Below are 12,830 nucleotides of genomic sequence, written 5' to 3' on the forward strand. Positions count from 1 at the left end.
CCTTCCATGAAGGAGGGAGTCTTCCTGGGCATGTTGGGGGAGGGGGCAGGAAATGAGGACCTTACCCCATATACATACACATTCTACAAGTTCTGTCTTCCAGCTCTGGGGAACACGCACTTTCGTGGCCAGTTTTTCTTTGCATGTTTTCTTAATATGACCACCCCTCCAACCCCAAGAGAGATTCTATGACATATATCAAAGAGAGAATTATATATAGATATATATGATATTACAGATTATATAAACTCAGACTTACTTCAGTATTGAAGTATATATATGGGCATGGGGTAGGAGTGGATAGCCTACCCTCTGTCTTCCCAATTCCCACCTCAGCCCCCTCTCCCTTAGGGAGAGGAGGCTGCATTTTGCATCCCCTTCTCTGTACTAGGGAGGTACAGGGAGTAATGCTGGGGGCGGGCCAGGGGTCATGTTCACTGGCACTAAACAGGATGTGGTCTCCTATTTTGACTCTGGCTGTGTCTTATTTGGCAAGGGTGGGGTGAGACTGAGAGAAGCCACCAGCTGAGGAAGGGGAACAACTGGACCGTCAAACTGAGAAGGGGAGCTGAAAGCAAGGGCATCTGGGACAGCTTCTCTAGATATCCCAGACATTAAGAAGAGCTGTGTGACTTTAGGAAAATCATTTAATCTCTTTAGCCTCTGTTTTTTTGTTTTTTTTTTTTTTTCATTTGAAAAATGGGGTTGGTGGGAGGGGATTGGGCTGGAAGGGGTTTGAATTCCTTTCTGGCTCCAATATGCAGCAGCTCCCCAGCCAGGCTGGGTGGTTTCCAATATAAAGGAAAACAAATGGACGACCCTCTAAGATATCTTTGGGATGTGGCAAATTGAGGTGACTACCCTGTTCTCTGCCCAAGGAAGATGTTAGGGGGGACTAGGCAGCTGATGCTGCAAAGAGGCTGTGGGTGGGGGAGAAAGTGGTGGCTGTACCAGCTGGTGCTTAAAAACAACAACAACAAAAACCATGAAGCTTGGGCACATGACTGGGGGCACTGGTGCTGGCTGCCTGGCAACAACAGCCTCCTCCCCACTTCTACACACGTCCCCCCCTTGTATTGCATATAGCCCTTTTGTGGCATAGTTTTCTTCTTCAAGGCTGTCCTTGACATTGGTTTTTAACCAAATTTCATCTGAATAAAAAGTGTTGGCACCCAGTGTGGTCTGCTTTGCACTCCCCTAGGGACGGTCTTGATTAGAGGGCCTCAGTAAATTTTTGAGTGTTATCCCTCTTTCCTCCCCTGAGAGCTAGTTAATTCCCTCCCAGTTTACACTCCCTGCCAAGATCCTTGCTCTTTCTTTAACCTATCCCTCATATAAAATGCCCCATCCCACATTGGATCCCAGTGGGAAGCAGACGGGATCAAGGGCAAAGATAATGGGGGCATCAGGAAGGCACTAACAACAGATGGGATTCTGCAGTTTGTAGGTTTATTGAGGGGATCCCAAAGGTGGCCCCTCTCCCTAATTCCTTGAAAGAATCTCTACCATTCCAGGCCCCCAGAGCCTGGCCTCAAGGGAACTGAAGCACAGGCAGATGTGGGGAGGGGAGGATATGAAGATCTGGGGACCAAGACCAGCTAGTCAGGAATCAAGTGACTGGGGCAGCGATCATGGTTATTCCCTGACCAGGTTCTGACTCCTTCCTTTGAGAACACAGGGCCCTTCCTTAAGGGCTTCGCTCCATTACGAATGGGGAGATAACTGGGTTAGGTATCAAAGGGTAAGTTCATCCTCATCCTCTTCATCAGTGGATCGAAGGCTGGGGCCTTGTAAAATGTCAGCCAGATCCTCATCCGGCCCAGAGGTTCCCCCTAGCTCCAGCTCCTCTAGCTCCCCCTCTGCAGGGGGTGGGACCAGTGAGGCAGGGGGGATAGGGGAGGGTGACTCTGGAGGTTCAGGATAGACTGGAACCATCCCTTCTATCTCACCAACCCCAGGACTGTCTTCTGGAAGGCTCCAACCATCCAAGGGTGGGAGTGGGCCCTCGGGGTTCTTTCGAGTAGTAGTAGTGTTCCGGAAACTGGCGAGTGGGGGTCTCAGCTGGACTCCTGACTTGGTGTGCCCTTCAATGGCTTTCTGTAACTGGAGAGTGGTAGGATATGAGAGAGGGGAAAGGGCAAGGAAAAACAGGTGGATGGAAGAGTAGTGACAGGGAAAGGGAAATGGGAAGAAAGAGAAAAAAATAACAGTAAGATAGAGACCAACAGGACAGAAATCCAGGGAGATAACATCAAGAGCAAGTCATGGAAAGAGGAATGAAGCATACTGGCCAATACTCCTGACCTACACTCTTTCCTTTTACCCCTTCCCTAATTAATAGAATTCCTCCCCATCACCCATCATCATTCCCTTTCTCCCTTCCCCCGTGACTGAAGCTGGGACCTATGTCTTCTCCCCAACCATTGTGCTATGCACATGTCAGAGTATATCTAGAATGAGCAACTCTGTACCATTCAGGACCATGGCCATACAACGGGAGTGAGAGTATCAGGAGTCCAGATCTCATCATTGGAAGGGAAGAGAGATTAGGCTCCCTGAGAAGGTATGGAGGAAAAATCAAGTGAATACGCCTAAAGGAACTTGGTAGAGCATTGGCACCTCATCTGTCCTCAGCACCCACTGCTTTATGTCCCCCAACCCAGCTTCTGCGCCTCATCCCTTTCAGAAGGATATGGAATACACATGACCATTACCTCTTCCAAAGCCAGTACACCTCGGAGTTTCCCCATGCTGGTCACATAGGCAAGATGGAGGCCAAGCAGTGAGAAGAGTGTGTGAGTCTGGGTGGAAGGATAGGAGAATCAGGGTCAAACCACTAGAATGGCAGCCCTCTACCCCTCCCACCAAAGACTCCAAAGCTTTCCCAGTTTGCCTGCACCTCCCTCCTCCCCTTCCAAATGAATGCTCCTGCTATTTTCATCGAGGGTTGAGAAATCACATTGGGAACCAAGGAAAGAAGGGAGATATTAGGGTTTCACTTTATGCAGGGTTGTCCGCTCCACCAGCTGGAATGGAGAGGGGTCTATGCAGCAGTAATCAAAACAGACAGGCTGGTTCAGCTGCTCTTGCTCCCAAGCCTCAATCTGTAGGGTCAGGAAGGAGAAGAGGATGTCAGAGAGTCACCATAGCCAACTGGACACAACTCTGATTGCCACAGAGCTCCCTGATCTATCCCACAAAGAGCTTTCCTGGCCCCAGCTTCCTATCTCACACAACCATCACCATCAAGACCCTCCAAGAAAAATACTACCTTCCCTTCTTGCCTAGAGGCAGCTAGGTGTCTCAGTAGATAGGGCACTGAACTAGAGTCAGGGAGACCTGAGTTCAAACCCAGTCTCAGACACCTCCTAACTGTGTAACCCTTGTCAAGTCACTTAACCTCCATTCACCTTAGCTTCCTCAACTGTAAATGGGGATAATAATAAAATCTGCCTCATGGGTTGTTGTGCAGCTCAAATTTTATATATATATATATATATATATATACACACACACACACACACACACACATACATATATACATACATATATATATATATATATATATATATATATATATATATATATATATATATAAAGAAAGGGCTTACTACAGTGCCTGGCACATAGTAGGTGCTTAATAGGATGCCAATTTCCTCTCTCCTCTGCCATCCTCACATCTGGTTACCCATTTTATACCTCTACAGAGTCCCTTCCAACCCCTAGAACCTGTTTTGTCATGGTGGGGAAGCAAAAAGAGTAATGGTCTTAGAATCAGAAGACCTGGAAGTCTGAATTCTGTCTCTGCCATTTCCTACCTGTGTGATGTTGGGCAGTTTTCTCATCCATAGCATGAGGAGCTTGGATGAGATGATCTCTAAAGTCCCTCCTAATTCTAGATCTATGATCTGAAGGAAAACAAACACAACACTCTCACAGACTTCTCCTAAGCTGTCTCCTAAAAACAGAAGGACTGACATGCTGGGACACCCTTTGTTCTAGCCCAGCATTCTTATGTCTCTGACAGTAACCTATGTGTGTATGTGGAACAGAAAGCTGTTAGATTGTGCTTCTTCCTTATGTTAGATTATTTATCATGGATCTGCCTACGAGTTTAATTGAAACAGGGCAGTGGGAAGTAGTGGAGAGTTGTGACTTTTGGGTCAGAATCACCTGGATTTAGGTCTCACTTCAGACATATATTGACTCTGCAACCCAGGAACTTTAGTAGCCTCTAAGAGAACCTGGGAACTCTTTAAGACCGTATGTTACAGAGCAGGTGCTGACCTACATTGACAGAGGGAGTTTTCTAAAACAATGAAATTGTAGGCTGGATGTGTGTGCGCGCACGCGTGCGCATGTGTGCGCGCATGCATGCGTACATACACACACAGAAAATTAGAATGTATATATAAATATAGAATGTGTATATACATTCGGGTGTATAACACGCATACACATATGTATAGGAGAAAATTAGAATGTATATATAGGAATAGAAACATATAATGTATATACACCCATATAAGAGAAAATTGGCATATATATAAAAATATAAAATGTGTGTATATACATGTATATGTGAAGATGTGTACATATGTATGGGAGAAATTTAGGATGTTTATATAGGAATATGAATATAGAATGTGTATATGCATTGTATACGTATGTATAAGAGAAAATTATAAGGTCTATGTATGACTATAAATATAGAGCGTGTATACACACACATACATACATACACACATATAAATAAACATGTATGTTTCTCAAACCCTACAAACAGCTAGTAGTATTTAATAGGGGTAAGGAACTCCTGACGTTTGTGATCCACTGAGATCACATGATCCACATGATCAGATGTCATATTGTGTGTCCCAAACAACCTCTTTCAAGTTTCTGGGGATGCCCCCAATATTTAGTCTACACAAGGACTTATTAAACAAGGCCATGTTCACCCGGAAACACAGCATTTGAGAGCTGGAAGAGAACTTGGTGGCAATCTAGTCCGACTCACACACTAAAGGAAATTCCCTGCTCAGATGCGCCCCAGGAGAATGCCATCTTGTCTGTTTCCTTTATGATTTAACAAGATTTGTATTGTATCATCTCTAAGTCTTCTTTTCCAATGGAAGAATTATAGACTGGAAGTAGGCCTCTCAGGTCTGTCCCTTCTAGGATGTCTGTCTTGCAGTGTGTCAACCAGAAGTGCACATGAGATTCCAGGCAGTAATTCAACATCCATCCAAGGACTCACCAAATATTTGTAACATGAATCCATGAGTAAGGCATTGTATCCTTAGGAACCAAGGAGGAGAGGGATGAAGGTGGCAAATGACCTATTGCCTAGTGTTGTGCACCATATGTTTTGTGGCACAGTAACATCCCCCAAAGAAATATCCATGACTCCTTAAGAAAGTACACTAAGCAGTACCTCATAAGTGTAAGGACAATGAAGCAGCATAGAATAATACAAAGAGCATGAGAATTCAAGGAAGATGACTTGGGGTTTAGTCATTGCTCTGCCATTAGGTAACTGCATGACTTTGGAAAGTAAGAAGATGAAACTTTTGTTGTTGTTCAGTCATTTCAGTTGTGCCTGACTCTTTGCGACCCCATTTTGGGTTTTCTTGGCAGAGATACTGGAGTGGTTTGCCATTTCCTTCTCCAGCTCATTTCATAGATTAGGAAACAGGCAAACAGAGTTAAGTGACTTGCTCAGGGTCACAGCTAGTGAGTGTCTGAGGCTGGATTTGAACTCAGGAAGATAATTCTTTCTGACTTCAGGCTGGGTACTTTATCCACTGCACCACCTAAGTGCCCAAGAAGATGGAACTAAATGATGTCAAAGATCTCTTCTGGCTTAAACATCCTAAATCTATCATTTTTTCTACTACTTTAAAAAGCTTAAAGTCGGGACAGCTAGGTGGCACAGTGGATAGAGCACCGGCCCTGGGTTCAGGAGGATCTGAGTTCAAATCCAACCTCAGACACTTAACACTTAGTAGCTGTGTGACCCTGGGCAAGTCACTTAGCCCCAATTGCCTCACCAAAAAAACCGCAAAAAACCCAAAAGTTTAATGTCCTCTGCAGTTCAATTGTTCAGTGGATAAAGCTAAAAACAGAGTCAGAAGACCTTCAAATCCTGCCTTAGACACTTCCTAGCTGTGTGACCTTGGGAAGTCATTTAACCTGTCTGCCTCAGTTTCCTCAACTATAAAATAAGATATCAATAGCACTTACCTCCCAGCATTGTTGTGAAGATAAAATCAGGTAATATTTGTACAGCATTTTTAAAACCTTAAAATGATATATAAGTGCTAGACATCGTCACCTACAATCTTGTAGTTCTCTGCACACTTAGCTGTCCAGATCAATTATTAAAATGTGGAATAAGACTGGCTATAGAACTGATCCCTGGTAACTGATGATGGAAGCTTTCAAAATCCTTATGGAAGTTGTCCTATGGTCCCTGTGATTACCTGTCTCCTTACTTGCTAATTTTGTCAGTGATAGCTTTTGCATTTTAACTATTTGCTAGAATCCCTCCAATCTGTCCCTTTCAAGAGTCATTTTGAGAATGGGAATCTCCCTAACATTTTCTTGAAGAAAATCTACCTGTTAAGAATTCTTTCTCTATCTACTACCTTCCGTCACCTATTGGTAAACCTTCTGCATTGCGATCACTGAGCTGTCCCACTCTCTCCTAGGCTTCTTTTCTTTAGGTTATTCAAAGGGAGGAAGGTGGCAAGGGGAACAAGCTTTCATTAAGCTGCTGCTACATGCCAGGCATTTTGCTAAGCACTTTATAAATAGTATCTCAAGGGGTCTGGTATTGGTTTTTTTAGTCATTTGAAAAGTGTTCCTCAATTCTGTTTGGGCCTGCTGTTTTTCTAGTTCAGGCCTGATGATGGCTTCAGAGAGGTAATTCTAGAAGCCATTATATATTGGCTTGCCACTCCATCCAAATATGGAACTATTCTCCTCCCTTGAGTTTATTCTTTAGGGGAAAATGTCTTTTCTCATTAGTCATCCATGGTCCACCCCTCTCCCAAACTAAACATGATATTTTGATTCTCAAACCTATTTATTGTGGGCTTCCAAGAAACTATTTTTAAACAATAGAATCCATGTTTCCTGTAGGTTACCTTTTTAAACTCTTCCTTTTCCATTTTTTCCTATTGCCTGAATTTTGTCATAGTTCCTTTTTTTTTCTAAAACTGAATAACTGAAAGATAGATTTTTTTTAATCATTCTGTCTCTCACCAGGATGTTGAATTCCATTGTGCTATTATCACTCACCTACAGTTACCTCCTGCCCCAGTTCTTGTTCACTATTCAGGATCAAGTCCAATATATAAGTGGATTCTAGGATTGCTTCTCCCTGTAAACCATCATTTGTTCTGTCCAAAAGCCTCAGCTCACATCCCCTCCTGGTGAGGTGTTCCACCAGGCTGTGTTTGGGTAATTCAAGTCCCCCTTTATTATTACCTGGCCTGATTTTTCCAGCTCCCCACAATCTTAGATCTTCCTGAACCAAATAAAACGCAACAGTAATAGAACAGCCTGGTCTAATTGGAAAGACCCCTAGTCTTTAGCCATGACAAATTATTTGAGTTACAGTTTCAACACTTGCTAGTATTAACCAGGGCAAGTCGATTTAAACCTCTCTGAGTTCTGGTCTTCCTTCTCTCTAAGTTGGAGGTATTATTATTTGCACCATATATCTCACAGGGCTTTTGTCCATAAAACACTTTGTAGACCTTCAAAAGCTATAACAAGCTGTAGCTTGTAGTCAGTCAAAACGGCTTGAGAAAGATAGTACATTAAAATAAGAAAAATTAATTTGGAAGACAAATGGGGACATTTTTGACTGGAACTGAAAAATGGCCATTATAAAAAAAAAGCCTAGCAATGAAAGTTTAGACTATCATAAATATTTTCCTATCCTATTCTTTTACAGTCAGTTCATGATATCAGTTTACCTATTTTCAAAGATCCCTGGACATCTAGTTGGTATTTTGTGCCATTCTTATCTTTTCAGTCACTTTGGGGCTAGGCAATTGGATAATCATCATGCTAAGTACCATACTACTAGCAAGATTAGTAATATGTCAGTGAGGCCCATGAGTTTTCTCTGGACTGGCAAAATTACTTTCCCAGAAGCTATTCCAAGATATGCTCAAGCAAACCGGTGTTTACTTTTGTTGCTTGGCATCAGCGATGTGCACAGGGCTTGAATTAGGGCTATGGGTAGCAGCTGCCCTATTCCCACTAGAAGGAGCATCCCAAGTATTTCAAGAATGGGTTGTGCTAAGTAACAAGAAAGAGTGGTGATGGTGTGTGGACAAGGTGAGATGGAGGAATAGAAGGGAGCTATGACCCTCTCAGGGACATTGACCTCACCTGTCTATTCCTTGACCCAGCTACCCAAAAAATGATCTAATAGACTTCTAGAAATGGGTAGTGCTATAAATAGAATCTGAATTAATTGAATTAGCTGTAAGTACAGGGAATAATGTACAAGAATCTGGTCTTATGCCAAGTGTGTGATTCCCTAATAGAAGATCCCATTATATAGAATGACTATGAGCAAAAGACTATTGTACTAGCCACTGTATTTTATTGCATCCTACAATAATAATAGTAGCTTTCGTTTTAGAGTCTTCCCCCTGAGAGACAAAGCAACATCAAGCCTGAGAGCTAAGTGACCTGCTTTGGTCTATATTCAAATTATTCAAGCTTTTCACACGCTGGAAAAAGACTGGCCTTGGAGTCTGAAGGCTGTGTGATCTAGAGAAATTCACTTAAACTCTCTGGGCCTAGTCTTCTTCTTCTTTTTTTTTTTTTTTGCTGGGCAATTGGGGTTAAGTGACTTGCCCAGGGTCACACAGCTAGTAAGTGTTAAGTGTCTGAGGGCAAATTTGAACTCAGGTCCTCCTGAATCCAGGGCTGGTGCTCTATCCACTGAGCCGCCTAGCTGTCCCTCTAGTCTTCTTTATCTGTAAATTAAAGAAGTTGGACCAGAAGATCTCTATGATACCCTCCAAATCTTAGATCTTCACAGGTTTATTGTGAACTACAAAGGACATACCGAAAGCACTCTGCAAACCTTAAGGTACTGAATAAATGTAGGCATTGTTATTGTTATTATTAATCTGTGATTCTGGGGTTATTTCCTGCCATGTCACAATTGTCCAACTCATTGGCTGGCCATCATAGCAAATCGTTTGTCTGTCTCAGATTTCTGCTCTTCTGCACTCATTAGTACTTCATTAAAAGAGACATAGTGTTAAGGGTTGGCATAATTATAGTACCGCTGTACTCTGCCCTAATCAGAATACATCTATAGTATTGTGTTCAGTTTGGGCACCCCGTTTTAGGAAACTAATACTCCTAATGATAATTGCTCACATTTACAAAGCACTTTAGTTTACAAAGTTCTTTACATATATTGTTATCTCATTTGATCTTCACAACAATTTGGGGAGATAGGTGCTATTATTATCCCCATTTTTCAGATGAGGAAACTGAGTCTAAGAGTGGTAAAGTGATTTTACCCAGGCTCACACAGCTAGTACACCTATCTGAGGCAGGCTTTTAAATCCAGGTCTTCCTGACTCATGGGTCCAACTTTCTTACTCACTGTACTTAGTTATATAGAATAACAATAACTAACATTGACATAGCTCTTTATGGTTTGCAGCATACGCTGCATGCAGTGGTTGCGTTACTTGAAGGATACTAATAAGCTAGACACCATCTAGAGGAAGATGACCGGGAGTTTGTGCTGGGTATTTTTAACCTAGAGAAGAGAAACAGGGGGAAGTGGGTAGTTGTCTTTCAGTTTTTGAATGGATTTCAACTGTAAGAGAGCTAGGACCCACAAGACAAGAAAGGCCCATAGAACGATGGGTAGAAGCAGTACAGAGACAAATGTAAACCGAAGGAATGGGCTGCCATAGGAGGTGGTGGGTCCCCCCTCTTTGGTAAAGTAAAGGCTGGATGATGGGCCATATTGGAGACGAGGTTTTTATTGAAGGTTTAGACTAGATGAACTTTATGGACCTTCCTGAAGCTGAGATTTTGTCATTCTGGTTCTCCTTCCCCGCCCCCAACAAATTTTAATTTAAACACAGCTCTTTTGGTGTCTAAGTTATTAGCATCTACAGTACATTTGGGTCTAGATAAGGTGTGCATTGGTTAGAACTCTATAGGATTTGATTCCATCTAGGCAGAGTTCCACCTTCCCACCTCCAAAGGACCCCTAGTGATTAACAAAACTCCGACCCTTCTTCCCGTCCCATAGTTTTTTTCATATATTAAGACTCTGAGACTCTGTTCTTAGGCTCCTAGAGGTAGAGCTGGTGGTCCTTGCAGATAATCTCTAGACTGTAAGCTCTTACCTAACTGCCTATCTATGGCCTCCACGCTTTCCCTGCTACAATCTCAGAATCACCTCAGCATACCCAGTGGACTTGCGATAAGAAAGGCCTGGGTTTGAATCCTGCCTCAAATACCCATTAGCTGAGTGGTTCTGAATAAGTCACCTGACCTCTCTAGGCCTCAGTTTCCTCATCTGTAAAATGAGTGAATTGACCCACATGAGCTGCCTGAAAAGGAAGGGTTCCTTGGTCCAGGCTTCCATGTCTCCAAAAGTAAAAAGGAAATCCTCTTTACACTTCACAATCTTCCCTTGTGCCACAGAGGGTACTTATCCAGGTCTTCCCCAGACCAGTCCCCTCCCCTTCACAGGCATCCTGTCTGTCCTCCCATATGGCCAGAATGAGTTCCTCACTGCCATGGGAAGAAAGACAAAGTTTTATGTTAATTTTATCATGGGAATGGGGCATATCTGGACACTTTAATTTTATTTTCTGAGGGAAAGTTGTTAGGTAAAGCTTGGAATCCCAATTCTAACTCCCTCAGCAATAAAAGAACTATTTGCTTATTTTTAAAAAAAAGGAAGAAGAAGAAGGGGGTCGGACTTGATGACTTCTAAGGCCTAACTCTACAATCCAGTGCCCTTACAAACAATGGGTCTACACATCTTTGTCCCTCATCTCCCCTTCAGACAGCTCCCTATGCCAATGGAAGCTTGCCTCTCTCTCCAGCTCTCCTGTTCCTCCCATCCCCTCCTAATACCTCACCTTTGGTTGCAGAGAATTTTAAATTTGCAAAGAAAGGCCTTTCACATCTATCATCACCTTTGATCCATAAAATAAATGCTGAGAAGTGCCAGAAGAGGACCCTCTTGTGATGTGGGTGAAGAATAGTATGCTTTCATTACTCTCTCTGTGTGGATGCATGTGTAAAGTGGGGTGGGTTTTTTTCCCTCTTTTAAAACTGTAGTGATAGCATTCCTGAAAATCACTCCCCAAGGGATTACCTGAGGGATGAGTCAACAAAGAGAGCTTGGGTGGCAATGGACCATGGCAGTCAGCCAGCCAAGCCCTGGGGCTCTCCAAAGAGAACAAAGTAGGAGATTAGCCCTGGAGCTGAGAGAGGTCTCTCTGGGCATCGAATATCATCAGAAGGATTTCCTGAGTCCATAACAAGTAAGGCAGTTGTTTTAAATAAAAGAAAATCAATCACAGGGAGGTTAGGTGGCTAATGTCACTCAGACAGTGACGGTAGAATCCAAAACACAGATCTCCTGCTTGACAGACTTGCCTTAACCTTCACCCTAATGGTTTCTGCCTTACTTCTTAGCCCTCACAAACGATTCCTCCCCACATCCCTGCTCATCCAATGCATACCCATATGCCATACTTACCTCCTCAGGTGGCATGTTGTCCACTAAGTTGATGGGATCCTGGAAGAGTCAAATTTGGGGTCACTGTCCCCTCTAGCCCCAGAGTGCCACCTAGCCAAGATAAGTGCCACCTGTCCCCACCTCAAGGTCACAGCACCCTCTCTCCTGAGGGACAATACTACTCCCCCCAAGGGCACCCCCGCCCCCTTCTATGGAGCTGTCCTGATCCCTGAGATCCCCTCCCAGGATGTCCCTCAGACATTTCCCTTACCTGAAGTGTCCTCTTCTTGGTGTGGAAGCCATTTCCCAGTAAACAGCGGAGCAGGAACCGGAGGATGGGAAACCTTCGTCCTTAATAGAAGGAGTCAGGTGGGCCAGAGCAGGAGGGAATGTCTGATACCCTTCCTGGGGCTTTCCCCCAGAGGACCTAGCATCCTTCCAGACAATGATTACACATGGCCTTCTCTTACAGTCACTCCCTCTGTTCTGGACACCCCTTTCTTATTCCCTGAGGATTTCCCTGATGGCCACACACAGGAATACTCCATGGCAGAATTCCCACTGGGGCAAGTGGAAGAGGTTGGGGGTAGCCCCAGGAAGGTAGAATTAGGAGAGAGTTGGTCCTTACTTGTAGCATCCTGTGCTTCTGGTTGAAGTTTACGTTGGGGCAAGGGCCCATTGGGCTCCTCAGGGGGCAATGGAGCAGATAAATGGTGAGAAGGAGGCAACTGTAAGAAACAGCAGAGTCAGTTCCAGTAGGGAGGCGCCCTACCCCCCCTAAATGGATCTTAATCAATCTATTCATGCCTAGGTCCCACATTTTCCCCCTGTCTTTCTTGTATCCCTCTGCACTTAGACCTCTTGCCACCACCTCCAACCTAATCTTTTGATGAATATTCAGTCTCAGAAATTCCTCTCTTCCAGGCCCTAGTTCTAGAGAATCTCTCTCTTCTCTCTCTCTCTCTCTCTCTCTCTCTCTCTCTCTCTCTCTCTCTCTCTCTCTCTCTCTCTCTCTCTCTCTCTCTCTCCTGTCTCTCCCTCCCCTTCTCCCTTCCACCCTATAATCACCCTTTCT

General features: G+C 43.8%; 1 protein-coding gene across 5 annotated transcripts in view; it reads right to left on the reverse strand.

Annotated features, from left to right (window-relative positions):
- Positions 1-590: 590 nt before the first annotated feature.
- The window catches only part of CLCN1 (chloride voltage-gated channel 1), a 36,241-nt gene continuing 24,001 nt past the window's right edge, over positions 591-12,830 (reverse strand). For 2 of the 5 annotated variants that reach the window (XM_043965568.1, XM_043965570.1), the window contains 6 exons: positions 12,384-12,483; positions 12,027-12,106; positions 11,777-11,815; positions 3,000-3,104; positions 2,715-2,801; positions 591-2,103 (listed from right to left, as the gene is read on the reverse strand). In XM_043965568.1, the coding sequence (XP_043821503.1) occupies positions 1,735-2,103; positions 2,715-2,801; positions 3,000-3,104; positions 11,777-11,815; positions 12,027-12,106; positions 12,384-12,483 (780 nt within the window). In that variant the 3' untranslated portion in view covers positions 591-1,734. Of the gene's footprint in view, positions 2,104-2,714; positions 3,105-10,319; positions 10,798-11,776; positions 11,816-12,026; positions 12,107-12,383; positions 12,484-12,830 lie in introns of those variants that run through there. The other 3 variants (XM_043965569.1, XR_006353199.1, XM_043965571.1) reach the window with 3 other exon arrangements.

This window comes from Dromiciops gliroides, chromosome 5 (genome assembly GCF_019393635.1).
Source record: "Dromiciops gliroides isolate mDroGli1 chromosome 5, mDroGli1.pri, whole genome shotgun sequence".
Taxonomy (NCBI): Eukaryota; Metazoa; Chordata; class Mammalia; order Microbiotheria; family Microbiotheriidae; genus Dromiciops; species Dromiciops gliroides.